We start from the raw sequence: 20085 nt of genomic DNA, 5'->3' as shown, positions 1-20085 counted from the left end.
TAAAAAGTGCTGATAAGGTGCTGCAGTAGCAAGAAATCAGCGAAGTTTCAACTTGTCGTATATCTACATTATCCGCGTAGATTGAACAACAATCAACTACAATCGACAATCAATAGAAAAAACTATGGATTGGTTATACCTGTGATATAACCGCAAGGTTGACGTAGGACTGCCGTTGACCTAGTAATCATTTGTGTTTTTTCAATTAGCAATAATCGCACCTTGAATGTTCCTCATTGGGTACAATATCGCCGCTGCACAGAGCTATTGTTTGTATGTATTGATTAAGTTATTGATTAATCTAGTAAATGGATGAAACAATTTACAAATCCAATTGCGAACAAATCCCAACATAGGTCAATTCATGCATTATGGTAGTGGTTATCGTAGCAAATAGTTATCAACATTTTGCCTAATCATCAAACGATATGCGTAGAAGTTCAGTGAGCTGGCGACATGAAGGGATATGCAGTCTCGAATAACCGAGCCAAAGCGTTGCATTTGTACTCGCTTTTGTAGACCGTGTTAGCAAAACGAATACCGGAGTGTAAAAATGCATGAGGGTATAAAAGTACTGCTGAGATCTGCAATGCCGATTTTCTCAACTTATTGGTTTCGGAATCTGTGTTGGGAAAACACATTCCGGTTTGCAAAAATGCAAGCGAGTAGAAAAGTACTCGCAGCTTGCATCTCATTTGCAACGCCAATGCTCCATGGTTTTGAAATCTGTGTCAGGGATACATTCCGATTTGCAGAAACGCAAGCGAGTACAAAAGAACCCGCTGCTTGTATCTATTTTGCAATGCCGATTTGCCCAGGATCCATGGTTTTGATGTCTGGAAACATTTATTCATTTCAGCGATGGTGCCTCAATCGTTGCGCAATCATAACTGAAGGAATATTTCAATAGCTTGCTTTGAAAACAATTTTCTACTGAAACAAGTTTTTGGATCAAAAAGTAGCAAGCATAGAACGCTAGACATTTTATCTTTCGAACGAAGTGTTTATCATACTATATCGTTCAGTTGTTTAGGTGATATTAACGCTCAAAATCTTGTTCTCCGGCGTAACGTTTTCGTTTTCGAAACTTTGAACTTACACCCCAGTATAGAAATGAAAGACGTAGTCCTACGTCAATATCACTGTTTTGTTATCACCCACATCATCCGGTTTTCAAACAGTCTATGTAATTATTTGATGTTAAGGCTACAATGGGCGCCTAAAAGATATCACCCGAACATGCAACCTGAGATTTTCTGTGAGCAATCATTCGACTTTTCCACAAACACCAATTGCACATGAAGCATGAACCGAACCCTGAAATCCGTTGTTAATATTCCGTGCGTCGAAGTGAGCGTAATTTAAACATAAAGATTTGAACGGACACATAAACTTACACACATGCACATCCAAACAATTATAAGATCAAAACCTACAGCTTACGAGACAATTTTAAAACTTTAAAGTTATTTCTGAAGCCGGCTCACTGGCTGGATCGAGAGTAGAATTAAATCTTTGCGGTCGCTTGTTTGCTCTCAGCCACCATACCTTTTTTACAGTTCTGGTCGTTTGTCTGCTGTCGGTCACCACAGCAAGAAACTATGCTAATCTTATATTTTACTCAACCAAGTATCAGTTTATGCATTTCCTGAACGAATGTCTAGTGAACCTGTCCACGAATCAATACGGAGCTCCTATGAGTAATAGATAACGGTACTCGGTGTCAAACAAAGTAGTCACTCACACGAAACAACGTATAATGCGTCGAATGCATAGGAATGTGGGACAAAAATCATAACTGTAGAATTTAGCCATTGTAACACTTTGGAGTGATGGAAGAGATTATCCAAAAGCAACAGAACTACTGGTTGCATAAATGTCCAATATCTCATGAAAAATAGCATATGTGTCTCAAACGACAAAATCTTTGTTAATCTAAAGTAAAAAGTTCTGATCATTTCGGATGTGCAGAAATCATTATTTGAGTAACTACTGGTTTAAATTATGTTGAAGTAGTTGTTTTTAAAGAGCAGAATAATTGTTTGCATGGGTGTTTTAAGTCATCTGAATAATCTCATTTAAAAAAATCTTTGTTAAAAGTGAAAAGTGCTGATTATTTCGGATACACATTGCTGGCATTAATTACTCATTTATTGCATCAATGGCAAAAGTGTCTGATATTCAACGGATAACAAAAATAAAATAATGCATTAATTATACTTCATATGATTTATTCTTGGAGACTGTTTCAAAAAATTTCTCGCGAAGACGAATTATAAAATATAATTTAATATAAAAACATATTCGCACGCAATCTTCAAGGAGGTCGTTCTCTATCAAAAAATCCTCAAGAAGAAGCCTCAAATATTATTTTATTATGTATTGTTATATAATTATTTATATTGTATCATTTCTTGAAAAAACTATAGGGTTTTTATGCCTTTTTGAGAAAGAACATTTGCATAGTTCTACTCACAAGGGCTTTTCCCTATTCACAAACACGGCTCATTGTGGAGGCGATCTGGCGTAGTGGTAACGTCCATGCCTCTCACGCTAAAGGTCACGAGTTCAATTCTCACTCCCGACATTCTTCCAAAAATGGAAGTAAAAAGTGACGAACCAGCCAAATGAGTTGAAAGTCACTATAATACAGATATAAAAAAAAAACACGGCTCATTGATGCTTAACGTTGCTGAGCCAGTTGAAAATAAATGAATTGAAAAAAAAAAAAGAATAAAAACACCACATTAAAACACATTGTTAAGTTAGTGTTAACGGAAAAATAAATAAAAAAGTATTTATTTTTCATAATCCTGCATGTATCACTGCTTTCTCAAGGAAAAATAATTCCGACCAGTACGACACCCATGCCCAAATTTAATACGACCGCAAAGGGTTAAAGTCCATCCGAATGCGAAGTCTAAGTTAACAGTAAACATCACATTTCTATTCGAGTTTGCTTTCGCACGTCAATGTAAGCTCAGTACTGTATTTCATATTCCGATAATGCACTCTGAAGCTAAAAACTTCGCATGTCCGTTCAGCATGATAGCAAATAGAGATAGGCAAACCGTCCATGAACTGTTCAAAAGAAGTTGTTCACCAAAAAGAGTGAACGAACGGTCGTTCTTTTTTAATGTGCGATTCACATAGAACGTTACGGAAAAGAACGTCCACTTTCCGTCAACGTCTCCATCAATTCACACATGCAGTCTATGTTCGCAGCAGCTCCGGCACGTCAAATGTCAAACGAATGATTTATTCAATGTTATTCATGGAGTTGCCACCTACAATAAAGGGTGTGTCACATCAAATTGCCTTACGGAAAAAACGCTGTAGAAATTTAATTTTTAGGAATTATATCTTCAGCTTTCGCTTATAATCAGATAAGAGTGTATAGATCACGTTGGCCATGCTTCACTGTCAATTTTTTGTTTTTGGAAAAATGTCGTCGAACGAAAAAGAGCGTCGTGAATTAATCCTGTGCACTCATTTCGAGAATCCGGAGTTGTCACATCGGGACATCGGTAAGATGCTGGGAATCGTCCAATCCACGGTCAGCAGAGTACTAAAACGATACTTCGAGAACCTAACCATCGACCGGAAGGTGAAGAACGGCAAAAATGGATGCTCCGTCAGTAAAAAAGATCACAAAGGCGTAGTTAAGCAATTTAGACGGACTTCAAGAGAAAATGGATTTCTATTCAAAAAAACTACAACCTGACGTTGTACAGAACCTTATGGACGGGGTAAAGAGGAAGGTGCGAGCATACGGGCTTGGGCTCGAAGTATGAATAAAAAGAAAATGCCAAAAGTTGTTTAATAGTTTTTATTTTACTGTCTAAAATTTTCAAAAGGATCGGTCTACTGGGCGAATTTCTACAGCGTTTTTTTCCGCGATGCAATTTGATGTGACACACCCTTTAGTTCCCAAATTAACGAATCGAAACAAACGATATACCTATGAAATAACAAAAATGAGATGTCAGTACTGTCGTCTTCATAATAAAACGCAATATTCCATGATACGATGGTTCTTGAATCAGATTGTTTGATTATTTATCAAATAAAATTTTAATTTCATATTTTTAAGTTATGAGCAAATATTTCTGTAAGATGATATGCAAATCTACCTCACCAGGAAAATACAGTTGAAAGCGAAACGATTCAAACAGTATTTTCAAACAGTAAATAAATCTTCGCGTTGCTGATATGATATATTTTTATATTATACTAGCTGACCCAGCAAACTTCGTTCCGCCCAAAATTTATTTTTCGTTATCACATTCACGTTTTTACTAAGCGCACGTTCATAGGTCCAATCGCAGAACTGTTCAGTGATGGGTTTTCTAATCTGCTCTTTAAAATTACGTTTTACTATAAAATTCCTAGTACTTCTACCAAAACTCATCATTATAATATCAGATTATTTTCAGACACAATTCTCGTTCAATATTTTTCAACCACTTGCAAATAACATGTTTCTTCGCTACATGGAATAAATGTTTGATACAGAAAATATGATATAACAGAGACAGCCCTAAATCGGACAATTCCTTTCTCGAGTTTTGCTCTTTTATTAACACATTCGGTGAACCATTTTCATTTATATAGATAGAAGAAGATATAGGAGTGCGTTTTATCACATTAAAACAAAATCAATTGTCATGTTTGGTTGGAATATGTTGGGTTGAAATATATGTATTATTTTTACGGGACCCCTTTCCATTTCAGAGAAGGGAGGGGTGTCATACCATCATAGAAACATTTCTCATATTCATAAACCTTCACATGCCGGATTTGACTCCATTTGATTAATTAGTTTTCGAGTTATGCAGAAATTCGTGTTTCATTTGCATGGTAGCCTCCCCTTAGAGAAAAGGGAGGAGTGTCGAACCACCATAGAAACGTTTATCGATCCCTAAAACCTCTATATGCTAAGTTTAATTCCATTTGTTTGATTAGTACTCGAGTTGTTCAGCGCCCTCCCCTCCTCCTCTTTAGAGAGGAGAAAGGAGTGTCAAACCACCATGAAAACATTTATAGTTCTCGAGTTATGCAGAAATTTATGTTTCATTCCTGTGGCAGCCCCCCCTTGGAGAGGTGGGTGGAGTGTTGAACCACCTTAGAAATATTTGTTGTCCCCTAAAACCTCCACATGCCGAATTCGGCTCCATTTGCTTGATAAGTTTTCGAGTTAGGCAGAAATTTGTGTTTCATTTGTATGGCAGGCCCCCCTTCGAGAGAGGGGTGGAGAGTCTAACCACCATAGAAACATTTATTGTACCTTAAAACCTTCATATGCCTAATTTGCTTTCATTTGCTTGACTGATTCTCGAGTAATGAAAAAATTTGTGTTTCATTTGTATGGCAGCCCCCTCCCATTTAAAGAGGGGGGAGGGGTCCGAAACTATCAACCTTCCCCGACCCCAAAAACCCCTACATACCAATTTTCATGTCGATTGGTTCAGTAGTTTCCGAGTCCATAAGAATCAGACAGACATAAAGACAGAAAGACAGAAAGACAGAAAGACAGAAAGACAGAAAGACAGAAAGACAGAAAGACAGAAAGACAGAAAGACAGAAAGACAGAAAGACAGAAAGACAGAAAGACAGAAAGACAGAAAGACAGAAAGACAGAAAGACAGAAAGACAGAAAGACAGAAAGACAGAAAGACAGAAAGACAGAAAGACAGAAAGACAGAAAGACAGAAAGACAGAAAGACAGAAAGACAGAAAGGCAGAAAGACAGAAAGACAGAAAGACAGAAAGACAGAAAGACAGAAAGACAGAAAGACAGAAAGACAGAAAGACAGAAAGACAGAAAGACAGAAAGACAGAAAGACAGAAAGACAGAAAGACAGAAAGACAGAAAGACAGAAAGACAGAAAGACAGAAAGACAGAAAGACAGAAAGACAGAAAGACAAAAAGACAGAAAGACAGGAAGACATCACTCCATTTTTATATATATGGATCATATTGTGCTCGATAATTTTGAGAAAGTCGTTTGCGTTTTGGTACAGCTTTGCTATAGCCGTTTTTGCAAAACATCGTAAGAAAAGCAGCGCAACGCTAGTTTGTGCTGAATAGAATGAATCACGGCTCAAACTGAATTTCAAAACCAGAGTTCTATTGTGCTAAGATATTTTTTAACAAAATTCGGACAAATAATTATTTGCTAACAAACAGTATGAATGAACAGAACAATCCTACATAACATCCCACACTTTTTATACTTTCATCTAATGTACCGAAGAGTGAGTGAACTGCTCAAAAGAACAAGTTCACTTAAGTGAACGATTTGTCACTGAACGGTTCATTGAAGTGAGCCGCTTTGTCACAAAAAAAGATGCAATTTTTGGTTTATCAAATGAACCTAGGTTCGAACATTTTTATACTGGGGTTTCTCTGAGCAAACAATGAGGGTCAACAACCCACCAAATTTGATAAAGATCGATCCATAAACAGATGAGTATATTAAAAAACATCGGACAAATTTTTGAAAAAAATAAATTTGAAAATTAAAAAAAAAAATATAAAATTTTTGAAAAAAAATAGATATGAATAGCCCATATAATTTCTAACAAGTCACCCATACATCGGAAGATCGTACCATACCATGTCCCACTGTCGGTTCATGTGAGCTTTGGCAAAACTCAGACGTCTTGCAAGGTGAGGAGTTTTAACCTTTTAAGCCCTCTTTATGTGAGGATTTTTTACTAAAATTTGATGAATTGTCACCCGAGCAGTTAAGTAGTTGAAATATTGCTTTAATTGCACATGCGATTCTGAGGTATTCGAACCTGTTCTAGCTATTTCCCGCTTATCCCGGTCAGAGAGCTTCGATTTACGTGGAGCTCTCTTCTTCTTACTGTATCCTTGAGGATTCGCCAAATAATTGAGCACTACTTGATTGGATCGTCCAATCCGACGAGAAATTTCTCTGATACCAACATTTTCTTGGTGAAATGCATCGATTTGTCTTTCTTCTCTCTCCGTGAGGACTTTTCCCTTCGGCATTTTCCAGATTTAATTGATCAAAACAACTAAAACAACGGAAAATGTAACTGGTCTTATAGAAACTTGACACTTGAAAAATACAAAAACATTCGTTTACACTCAGCGCTTGCACACACACATATGAAAATCATGCAGTGTATGGTAGTCACCAATACATACACATTAGAATATAAATTGAAGCATTGTTTGTTCACAATGACACAAAGCAGCAAGATCATCACCTGGTCTTATAGAAGTTGGACAGAGTGTGCATTGTGAGCCAACGCCCGAATTGTAGGCAAAAAGATTGGTCGTTGCGTTGTGGAGGAAAACGAGTGGCTAGTAAAATCGAAATAACATACCCATTTTGACCGTCAAATTGTTAACTTTTTTTTACTATGTTCATTGTTCATGTTTGAGGCAGAACAATTGCATAACATATATCGCAATACCGATTTTGCGTAATACGCGTCTGAAATCTCTCAATGAATCGTTATATGCCTGATTTTCAATTTCGTAGAGCGATCCCTCTATATAGAAATCAAAGAAGGATTCCTACGTCAAAATCATTTTGGGTGGGATGAAGTTCGTCGGGTCAGCTAATCAATGATGAAGAGTCTGTTTATTTTTGTTTGTTTAATAGTTCTCGCATCAGGTTGTCTGCTACCTCTGATTATATTGTTGTATCCATATCAGTAGGTCTAAGCTGTAACGTAATTTTATTAGCATTAAGAATATTATCGACATTTTTTTATAGTTCAAGATGTTTATTCAAATTTGAGAATGGTATGTTCAAATTTAAAATTGGAGCGAAAAAAAAAGGATTTATCATATTTATGTCATAAAACGAATCTTGGATCAGTTTGAAGGGGTAATCGGAAAAAATAGGTAATTTTGATTGTTTGAGAAAATACGAAGTTTTTCGATACCAAAGTTTGTTCTGTTCGAATTAGAACGATATTAAGGATAGCGTAGTTCAAAATTTCATAAAATCAATAACTCAGTTGAAACTTGTTCATATGCGTAGAAATATTTCTATCAACAAATATAAAATTATCTATCACAATTTTCTAAATATGAAGTTGAGCAATCCAAACTTTAAACATAAACACAACCAATCTTAGAACTTAATTGTTTGGACAACATTTTATTCTGCCGAAGGTTTGTGCAGTGCAGCTATCCCGAATGAATCCATCATACAAACCAGACGGGTTAACACAGCAGAAATAGTTTGCACTCCACAGTAAACTTTATCTTAATTTTCAATTTAGAACTTCCATTCACTCGTAAAATTTTCCAATCCCTAGTCACGATAAATTCCATTCTCCTGCAAGTCAAAATCCTTTTTACTTCTTTATTCGTTGCCTGAACGCAACATAAAAGCCACAACACACAGCGTCACAAAACACGGCCAAATATTGGCTGTGGTACCGGCGTGGTACGAGTGAACAGTGAAAAAAGGAGTGAGAGGGTGTCCACCGGATGTGACAATATCGGTAGTGTGCCGGTCGGATTGGGAACCTGGCAAAATAAAAAATGAAGTTTCCCTTTTTACAGGAGCGTAGTTTTTCCATTGTACGACGGAAATAAATAGTTACCGCCCGGTGGTGTGCTTCGATAGTGCTTTGCATAAAGTTGATAGTGCAAGTTAGGAGTACTGAGAAAGCAACAGCAAGTGACCACATGTGAGCATAACTCTCTGGGTTTCTACGTCGAGGAAAAAGTTACTCAGTTCTGCGGCACAGCAGCCGGAGGAAATCGTGATCTCCGCAGCGTAAGCGAACGAGGAAGTTTCACCACCGTTGTGCGGAAGTTCAAGTTGAAACATAACAAAAAGGATAGAATCGACGTTCAAAGTTTACGTGCGCGGGAAGTGAAAATGAACTTGTGAAGATAAGAAAATTAAAAGTGCGGAGAAGGTGTGGAAAAACAATTGTGTCGGAAAGTTGAGAATTGATTGCGATTGTGGCTGCAGAATAGCTCCACTACATCTCGAGAGTGCTACGTGGGAGGATTGAGATTCCGCGCTGAATCGAGTCTTAATTCCCTCCCGTACAATCCCGTCGAGAGCCCGTCGAGAATAAACAAGACGAGCCCGACAGTGTAGTGTTGCTTCCACTATCGCCATTTGTGCTCTTCGTGCTGCTCCTTTTCCTACTGCTGTTCCAACTATCCCGCCGTCAGGAAGAGGAGGAACGTGAGCGCGAACGCCGCCACTCAACGGCGGCTTATCTCAGCCGCCGAGACCACCAACTCCCCCATCGCTACCATCATCTCCACCATTTCCCAATCCACCAGTGCAAGCTGTGTTCGCTCGGCGCAGGGCTCGGATCCTCCAGAGCCAATCAAGGAGTGGAGGATATCACGTCGGCCCCGCCTACCGTCACCTCGCCCCTTCTTGCCAAGGCGAAGGGCAAATTCTTCACAATGCCGCGCCATGACCAGTGCTATTCACAGTCCATTGAGATGGATGTGTACGACACGGAAGGTAAGGTTTGGGATGTTTTATCTGATTGTTGTGTGTAAACAGAGGTCGGAAAGTGTTCGATGATAATCATCGAATTGAATGATTGTGCATACGAACTTTGAACTTCATTCTACGAATTCTGTTACAAAAACTCCGTTCCAGACTGTAATGGTTCGATGAAACCGATGGGGACATGTCAGTCGTTCACTTTGCAAGTCTTTGAAAGGTCCACAACAGATACGCTACACCAATGCAAATATTGATCCATCGGACGTGCCATATTCTATCTGTGTCCCATGACAGTGGTATTATCTTTGTTTCACTTACATCCGGAAAATGCACGCGAAAAATGGGACTCTACCGAATATATCAGATATATTTTTGTGGCTTTTTATAATGATTTTTTTCAGAAATTGTGGTAATTTTCTCCAATCAAATAAACATTGATATAATCGGGTTGTACGGAAAGTTCGTGACGGAAAAAACCAAAAGCATCATTTTTAGAGGAAGGTATCTTTCACCGCTTTACACGCTGTTTGATAATTATATTCTCAGTGAACCAGTTGCATTTTTTTTCGTCGAAAACTGGTTAAGATGGTTTTTTATGCTAAGAATCGTCCATAAGAGAATTTTGCAGGCAGCTGAACAAGTGATAATCTGAAGGCGTAATATCGGGTTAGTATAGCTGGTAGGGTAGCAAAAATGTGTGACAGCGCTTGTGTATCGAATGGTGCATCCGAACTAGCGCTGGCAGAAAATATTCCATCTTCGACAGAAAAAATGCTTTTACGTGTGCTGAAGGGTGAAATGAACAAACAAAAGCACGATTTTCAAAAGTTTTAAAATGTTTGTTTCCAAAATCCGTTCGCGACAAAAAAAGTTATTAACGTTACCTATCTATATAAATAAAAATGTAAGGCTAAATCTATTGGTAGGCGGAAAACCCGAATAAGGGATGGTCTGAATTTAGCCTCTTGTATTTTGTTGTAATTGGAAAATTGAATACCCACATGTTCGAAAATTACATCATAATAAGCGTTGTTAGTCCATTCGATGTTTGTGCTATCGAAATTGATCTTTGTTCGTAAGTGGAAATGGGTTTTCAGGCGAAATAACGCATTTCCATATCTTATATCTATATAAATAAAAATGGAAGGCCAAATGTGTTGGCGCAAAACCCGAAGAAGGGATGGTTCGATTTTAGCCTTCTTTATTTTTTTGGAAAGGATTTTCAGACGGAATAACGCATTCCTATATCTTCTATCTATATAAACAAAAATGGAAGGCCAAATGTGTTGGTGTGCCCTAAACCCGAGGAAGGAATGGTCCGATTTGAGCTGTCTTTATTTTGTAATATTCTCTGTATCAAACATGTATTCCATGCAACGGAGAAACATGTTATTTCCAAATGCTTGAAGAATCTTGAACGAGAATTGTGTCTGAAAACAATTTTATATTATAAGGACGAATTTTTGTAGAAGTACTAGACAATTTGTAGTAAAAGGAAATTGTAAAGGGTCAAACGGTAATCAATCAATGAACAGTTCAGTGATTGGACTCACTAACGTTCACTTAGTAAGAAAACGTGGATGTTTGAAAGTATTCAAATCAAAAAATCTATTTTGGGCGGGACGAAGTTCGTCGGGTCAGCTAGTATTTCATAAAAACGTGACCTGTTCTCTGATTTGCCACCCTTAATAAAAGACGTAGTTCTACGTCAAAAGTGACATTTTTTTCCTTGTAACCACTGTACATCGAATTGGTGTCATTAAATACTATTTGTGTCTTCAACAAAGTATTGTATTTTAATCACCTATAACTTTGTGGAACATATTGAGTTGATACAATGCTATTCAGATGCAATTTAGGTTAAAAATTAGTTTCAAGGTACTCTTCCAAAAAATAAGAGAAATTATTTATTTTCGGAAAAGTTTCATAAAATTGTTAGATCTACAATTTTTCTGAAGACAAAACTCAACTATCTCGCAACTAGGACTACTTCAGAATTCGCCTTCAACATGACTTGAATTGACTATAAATGAATTGACGATCGTTAAGAGCGAAGATGACTGATGAACTATTCTAGCAAATGGTTATTCTAATTTACGTAACGAATGAATACAAATCTGCCTATTCACTCAACCAGACTTCAATTCACCACTAGCACTTCCCCTGACATGAATCCCGTTACCCGCGTACACAATATTATTTTAACGTCCATATAAAGTGAAACGAAAACTTGATTTCTGATGCAAAAAAGTAATTACACCATTAATAGACGGTCCATTGTTTACCCACCGTGAACTTAAACATTGATACATACATACATGATACATGAGAGAGAGAGAAATGAATTCAGCCTGGGAAGAGACACTCGAATACGCCGCGAAGTCCATTTGACGACGAAGAAAGAAATGAGCGTGGAGCGTCGTAGAGGATTTCCTCTACGCAACGAAAACACCCGAATGACGGTTGCTTCATGTTGACAGAGAAACTGCTGGCAGAAGCAAAAACTCATTATCAATTGAATGTGGAGACCGATGGCTTCATAGTCCTCTGACAATCCACAGTTGAATATGACTTTGCCGAGCCCTGGTGGCAACTATATTTCAACCAATTTTTTTCAACTGTTTCAATAGTTTATTTTATATCAAAGGTAAATATATGTTTTCCCTCATGTATGAGTCGATTCGTTGCCTATTTAATAAAAGGCCTTACAGGGTTAAACATTTTCAGCTGATTCTATAAAAACCACAGCTCATTCCACACCACTAAAAGTTCGTCAATAGTTATTTTAAAAAAATCGATTCTAATATAATATGCGGAGTGATCAACAAGCGGATTGAATAATACTATTTCAAAGTTTTACGTCGGAAATCCGGTCGTGTCCAAGACACAACCCCCTACATTTTTGCATTTTGATAATAAACAACCAACCATTAATACACATGAATTTTAGAAACTTTCAATGACCTAAATTGGTTAGTGTAAAAATATTGCACGCACCCGTGGGATATAGTTTTCCCCCCATTTTTATCGTGTACTATCCTACTCATGCTCCCTCTAAAGAAATGAAAATATATCTCACTATTGTTATCTCCGAGAAGAGACCACTACTGCACGTAACAGCGGGATTTTTCACATGTCCTGGCATTGAATCGTATCTTTCAAGATTGTCACACCTGGATCACTTCACTCCACTTGACACTCGAAATCAGCACAGAATTTTCTCTCTGTGTGACATCAGCGGATTTGGAACCATAGGAAAACCGTACAAGAGAGCAAAATCAATAATCGATAGCTAACCGATTCCGTATGCGAACTCAGCCTCTAGAACTAGAAAATATTTGCATGAATAACAAGCTCACGAATCACAAATCAGCCTGCAAATCATAGCACCCACTCTCAATGGTGAACTCGAATGCATATTGCTCGCGTTATTGCAATTGAATTCGGCGCTTTGCGTCCGATATCAGAATTGCACCGCCAAGAGGCGATTAACTTCTAGAGCAGGAGTTGTCAGGTATATTTGATGTACTCTGGCGGGTCAACCACTTGCAGTTATTGCTATTTGAGTAGCTTACCAAATAACATCGATATGGAAATATTTTGCAACGAAGTTTCGCTGGTTTCTGGTTTCGCTAATGAAACCTCTTCAAACTACACATTTTCCGTACGTCGTGGAATTCATCGACATGTTTATCGTAATTTTGAACAAGTCTCATGCTGTGTGATTCCCCGCATTGTACGAGGTACAAACAGGGTTGCCAATAGTATTTTGCAAAAAAACTGGAATATTGCTCTCAAAGGAAGGAAACCAGATACTGTAAAACCATTTTATTTTACGAAGATCGGCTTTGATTTTAAAAAAATACTCCAATGCTTGATAAATGGATTTTCCTTCAAAGCTTCGTGCAGTATTTATATTCAGTTCACCAAACGACAAAATAAACCATTAAGTAATCATATCATTCAAGCAGATCAAAATGACGTTTCCCACCACTCGAAGATTAGTGTGAAACAATATTGGAGGAGCTTTTTTTTTTAGAACCTGTAGCAAGTACAGTTTAAACCGGGCAAAACTTGAAAAAAATCGTATTTATTGCTTCATGGCCATAAAATCACTGATAGAAGATCGTCGCAAAACTGCGACAATCGTCCCACAATATTATTCCAATACTAATATAAATTATTACTTTTTATTATACAGAATTTACTGGTTTTTTTTTTCAAATGACGTTCCAGTATTAGTTATGGCTTGATGGCAATAATACTTTTCCCATTTTATTATTAAACGGTTTTATTTAGCTATGTTTGTATGATTTAATTTTAAGGAATTATATCTTCAGCTTTTGCTTATAATCAGATAAGAGTGTATAGATCACGTTGGCCATGCTTCACTGTCAATTTTTCGTAAATTTGGAAAAATGTCGTCAAACGAAAAAGAGCGTCGTGAATTAATCCTGTGCACTCATTTCGAGAATCCGGAGTTGTCATATCGGGACATCGGTAAGATGCTGGGAATCGTCCAATCCACGGTCAGCAGAGTACTAAAACGATACTTCGAGAACCTAACCATCGAGCGGAAGGTGAAGAACGGCAAAAATGGATGCTCCGTCAGTGAAAAAGATCACAAGCGCGTAGTTAAGCAGTTTAGACGTGATCCGAGAAGTTCGGTCCGGGATGTCGCCAATAAGCTGAATTTGTCATGTTCATTCGTCCAGCGGACCAAGCAGCGGGAGGGCCTGCGTACATACAAGGTTCAGAAGGCTCCTAACCGTGACGAAAGGCAAAACATGGTGGGGAAGACGCGAGCCCGGAAGCTGTACACCGAAATGCTGACGAAGCCGCATTGCCTGGTAATGGACGACGAAACCTACGTCAAAGCGGACTTTCGCCAGCTGCCGGGCCTGTTGTTCTTCTCCGCAGAGGACAAACTCAGCTTCCCGGAGGAGATTTGCAAGCAGAAACTATCCAAGTTTGCCAAAAAGTACATGGTGTGGCAAGCGATCTGCTCTTGCGGAAAGCGGAGCGCCCCCTTCGTGATGACCGGCACGGTAAACGGGCAGGTTTACCTTAAGGAGTGCCTACAGAAGCGCTTACTACCACTATTGAAGCAGCACGAGGGCCCGACCATCTTCTGGCCGGATCTCGCTTCGTGCCACTATTCAAAGGACGTGTTGGAGTGGTACGAAGCCAACGGGGTCACCTTCGTGCCAAAGGAAATGAACCCGCCCAACGCGCCGGAGCTTCGTCCAATAAAGAAATATTGGGCGATTATGAAGCAGGCCCTCCGGAAGAACTCAAAAGTTGTCAAATCGGAGGCGGACTTCAAGAGAAAATGGATTTCTGTTCAAAAAAAAACTACAACCTGACGTTGTACAGAACCTTATGGACGGGGTAAAGAGAAAGGTGCGAGCATACGGGCTTGGGCTCGAAGTATGAATAAAAAGAAAATGCCAAAAGTTGTTTAATAGTGTCGATCTATTATAGTGACTTTCAACTCATTTTGGCTGGTTCGTCACATTTACTTCCATTTTTGGAAGAATGTCGAGAGTGAGAATTGAACTCGTGATCTTTAGCGTGAGAGGTATGGATGTTACCACTACATCAGATCGACTCTAAAATTTTCAACAGGATCGGTCTACTGGGCGAATTTCTACAGCGTTTTTTCCGTGATGCAATTTGATGTGACACACCCTTTAATGAAACATGTAATGTACTAAAAACTAGAAAATAAAATAAGTAAATAAAAACTTTTTGAGTTAAACGGTTTAATTGTGATTAAACATAATAATGTACTAAAAGCTAGAAAATAATTAGGCAAGTAGCAGTTAACAGTTATCACACCTCTCCACCATTAGTCTAGGGCATTGATTGGAAAAGGGAAACAAAAACCTAAAATCATACATGATTCCGCGTGTGGATGTAATTTTAGCTGCTTCGATATTAAGCATTTTGAGTGGTTTAATAACGAAATTCAATTCGCTGATGGTTATATTTCGGTTTGTGAGCTAACAGAGAAGCGATATTAGGTATGTATGAAAAAGTAAATTCATTTTTGAGTGGAAAATTTAAATTATTGAAATAAGTGGGGGTGTGGGGTAAAACGGACAGTTGCCAATAGGAGTGAGATGAACTGTGAAAAGTTTGTTTAATCTATTCCTAAGCAATGCCCTGCGTCTATAAATGGAAATCAATTCGCCAAATGTGGACTGTTAAGAAGCTGACTGGAACCAAAAGCAAAATAGTTGATGGTCTGTTCGTTTATACTGCTGAAAATCACGATATCAATTCTTGGTGGATTAATTCGATTTTTTCATCATTTAACGGACATTCGTAATGAGTTCAGACCTTGGTTGAATAAAATTATTCCTCTCGCGATCGATAAACCTCTTCGCTTTATATATTACAATCCTGACCATATTACCCCCACTATATGTCCATATTACCCGCATTGAAAAAAATGTTGTAATTTTCGGTCTGTTTTGATTTCAGTAAAAAACTATTAAAACCATTTTTTTTGTTAAATATTTGGCCAATAAGGTAGAAAAACAGTATATTAAATGGCAAGAAACTGCATCAAAGTTTTGGCAAACATGAGTTTCCAAAGATATAATTGAAGTTATTCTTAACATGTCCGTTTTACCCCCACCTCGCCTACCCAATTACTTTGTTTAGAATGAGAAAATTATATTAAAACCTATACGTAACCTAAGTATGCTAAGATATATACTGAAACTAAGTGATACTAAAGCTATGATTATTTTTCAAAATTGTTCCTTTAATTTTCAAAACAGATATCAACATAGATTTCCGGAGAAAAAAACCTAGATGAGAAAAATTTTTTTTGATCAAATACACTTATTTTTTGTGGCAACCCTGGGAGGAATAATTTTTATACATTGTGAATTTATTCTACATGAAATGGGTAAAAATGAGCAAATATAAAAAAAATTGGATAAAACTAGATGATATTTTATAAAACTGGAAGATTTTAGGATTTAACTGTTTGACTGGATCGAGAAAAAAACTGGAAGAATCCAGTTTAAACTGAAACATTGGCAACGCTGGGTACAAGTGCCATTACCGGGTCCCGGTACTGTTTACAGTAAAATTACCCTTGTAAGCACCCACTCGGATGTCAAAAGCGATCCGATTTTGGAAGAGTTCCAACGTAACAACTGTTCATGTTGTGATAGTCGATTTTGTCGAATCTCACTTCAAAGGAAGTGTCATTCGAACAAAACATGCGCCATTTTCCGTTGTTCTTTTCCTCCGTTGAACGCTGCTAACAACACGGACCCTAAGTCAGCCGATTAGTATGCTATCGATATTGTATCGATTTATATTCGTTTGTTTTGTCGTTTTGCTACGAGAACCGTGACTGGGAGCCGTTTACATTCCATGGCAATGCTGTGGCTGTGCTTCTTATGAAAGTGAATTTATCTATTTTTGCGATTGAACGTGTGTTGTCACGTATTAGCTGGGTGGGTTTGTGTGGGGTGAGCGTTGGAAGTGGGCGAATCCAGTGTAAACGAGAAGAAGGATCTTACGCCATTCAGTGGCGTCGACTTTCGGATTTGGTAAATTAATAAACACAAACGCTATTCGTACAAGCGTCGCCTCTCTACTGTATTCTGTCAACTGACATCTGTATTCAAAGAAAAGACTCTCGGGGCTTAAATACTAGTTTACAAAAATAGGCTTAAACTCTACACAGAATATTTACAAATTATGCTGGGCGGAGCATCGCACCAGCAGTTAGAGTGGGCTGTGATGGCCTTGGTCAGACGCGTTCTTCGGAGCGAGAGAGAAAGCACTTCTTTGTGGGTCAAAGTAAATAGGAAAAGAAAGTGCTGAAACATGTGTGCCGGATGCGCGCCACATGTTTGGTTAAATTTCTGCTGCTAGCTAAACTCGCAGCGGGGCGGAAGGAAGACAAACTCGCCGCTGCCCTTGGTGCGCGTCGAGTTATACAATCATAAATAGTAAACGAAATAGTATAAGTGATGAGTTGGGTTTAAGCGTGATCATATTACACCAGGATGATGTGGAGGATTCGCCATACAAATCTGCTTCGACCTCCGCCCCCAACCTCTGTCTATACCCTAGTTCAAGCAAATGGGTATAATTGATAAATGTTTTCCTTTCAACGCTGGCATAAAATCTGTTCGAATTTTGCGATTGGTAGACGTTCCCGAATGGTAGGATGTAACATGCTGTGTGTGCGTTTATAGGGCAACACGGAAATTTATTCACAGCAAAAAATAACGATTGACAATATTCTAATGTCATGTTTGCATTGCATAGAACGTGTATGTTGACAACAGTATAAACACTGAAGCTTCAGTTTAAGCTGAATTATGAACTTTGAATCTACTGAAAATGAAATCAATCAGTGATAAAACATCGTTTTAATCTGTTCCAATAAGAATTTTCAACCGTCGTATTTCATTCATATCTCGAAGCTATGAAGTCTTACCAACCCAACAACTTTAAATCGTTGTGAATAAAGGTATACTCTTAATCACTTCTTCATGTTAAATCACTATCCGTACGGGTCAACTGACCTATTTAATTCTCCCAATCATGTCCAAAGCAAAAAAGAGCCAGTACTTTCTGCTCGATTTGGTGTTGGCTTATTTACAGTATGGTCCTGCGTATTCCGTACTTTTGCGTAGCGCATTTTGAACAAAAACCAAATAATATTATAGTCATCGCATCAACTAGAATAAGCTTTCCACATTCAGCATCTCGGCCATAATTCCCCCAGCTTGTCCGAAATGCTCCTCGTATTGATTGGTGCTTTCCGGTGGAGTAATTCGGACGATCGGAGGTGTGTCCTGCTTATGCATGTTTGGGAATTGTCAAAGGATTACCCATCACCATTTGTCATCGGCAGTCGAACCGTCGTTTATCTGCGTTAAGTTGAATAGAGCAATAGTTCGGTGGAGCGCATCCCAAAGAGTGGGTGGTCAGTTGGAAAGGTTAGCAAATCATTGGAAATGATGTATGTTGCTGTCGTGTCCCGGTTGCGAAAATGGGATCCAAAAAGTGCGACCATGACGCTTATTCTGTCAGGATAGTATGCTTTTGATGGGATAAACGGCTAACGATGGGACCTGATAAATTATTTTATGGACGTTACGTGTGAATATGGATATAGATACCATTGGGTTTGGTCACGTAGAACCAGGCGAAGCAATCATCAAATCGATCACTCAGACTGTGGTATTATTGCATGAATTCATATACAGCGAAATTCACTGAAATCTACTCAATGCGACATGAGACAAGACTGTCTTTGATTTGAATAAAAATTTTACTCAGACTTTTGGTATTGACGAAAAAAATCATTCTGAATATAAGATAATGTTTGAAAGGAATAGTTCAAATAATTATGCATCGTTCGAAAATGTTGCCTTCTATTGAAAACTGTCTAGGGATGCGGAAAACGTACACCAAAAAAAGTATGTAAGAGAAAATAAAAATTACTTTGAAATTTTAATAACATTTTGGACTTTGCTCAAAATACCTTTTAGCATTAATCTTATCTGTAAGAACAAATTTAAATTTAATGGGAACCTTGCACTGAACGGAAGCTAAAGCTTGTTCACCAACATTTGTCCCAGGAGAGCTGCTTTGGGGTTTTCCAGCATGATAAACGGTAGTACTACTACACATTGTTTGCACTCTGAGCAGCGTTGTAACGATATCCATGTACATTACAGTACTATGTACTATGTACTTTGTAGTCAAACTAGAATTCGTACCCCACCAAACAGATCTCTTTTCACAACTTTTGAGAGACGAATACAAGCTCTCGAAACATTCTATTTAGGTAATGATTTATCTTGATACTAGCTGACCCGGCAAACTTCGTCCCGCCCAAATTTATTTTTCGTTATTACATTCAAGTTTCTTAATAAGCGCACGTTCATGGGTCCAATCGCAGAACAATCAATGAATAGTTTTTCTAATCTACTCTTTAAAATCACCTTTTACTATAAAATTCCTAGTACTTCTACCAAAACTCGTCATTATAATATCAGATCATTTTCAGACATAATTCTCGTTCAAGATTTTTCAACCACTTGCAAATAACATTTTCTCCATTTCTCCATTTTAATTTATATAGATAGAAGAAGATATAAATATAAATAAAAATCCATTTAGACATTCGAACAAAAATCAATTTCGTTAGCACAAAAAAGGGGGAAGGGGTCTTGAAATTTCATAAGAACCTTCCCCGACTCCAAAAACCCCTACATACAAATTTTCATGCCGATCGGTTCAGTAGTTTCCGAGTCCATAAGAATCAGACAGACAGACAGAAATCCATTTTTGTATATATAGATGTAGTGGACAAAAATATCGGGAAGAAGTAAATGTAAAAGGGTCTGAGCCTAAGGGCATGGATATAAGTTTGACGTAGGACTGTGATTGTTCGGAACAGTTTTTTTTAATGTAATTTTTCTCATTGTTCAAAAATCTGTTATATGACTCTTTTGAATCTCCAAATGGTGGCCATGAAAAGGAGCGTTTGTTATATGTACTCATAACCATCAAACGGGTAGTAAAGGGTGTGTCACATCAAATTGCATCACGGAAAAAA

General features: G+C 37.9%; 1 protein-coding gene across 6 annotated transcripts in view; it reads left to right on the top strand.

Moving 5' to 3' along the window:
- The window catches only part of LOC129767221 (solute carrier family 12 member 4), a 588731-nt gene that overhangs the window by 165302 nt on the left and 403344 nt on the right, over window positions 1-20085 (top strand). For 2 of the 6 annotated variants that reach the window (XM_055767888.1, XM_055767887.1), the window contains exon 2: window positions 8558-9488. The exons of the other annotated variants lie outside the window; for them this stretch is intronic. In XM_055767888.1, the coding sequence (XP_055623863.1) occupies window positions 9428-9488 (61 nt within the window). In that variant the 5' untranslated portion in view covers window positions 8558-9427. The remainder of the gene's footprint in view (window positions 1-8557; window positions 9489-20085) is intronic. 6 annotated transcript variants of the gene reach the window in all.

The sequence above is a fragment of the Toxorhynchites rutilus genome, chromosome 2 (genome assembly GCF_029784135.1).
Source record: "Toxorhynchites rutilus septentrionalis strain SRP chromosome 2, ASM2978413v1, whole genome shotgun sequence".
NCBI lineage: Eukaryota > Metazoa > Arthropoda > Insecta > Diptera > Culicidae > Toxorhynchites > Toxorhynchites rutilus.
This window is presented reverse-complemented; position numbering and strand designations above follow the sequence as displayed.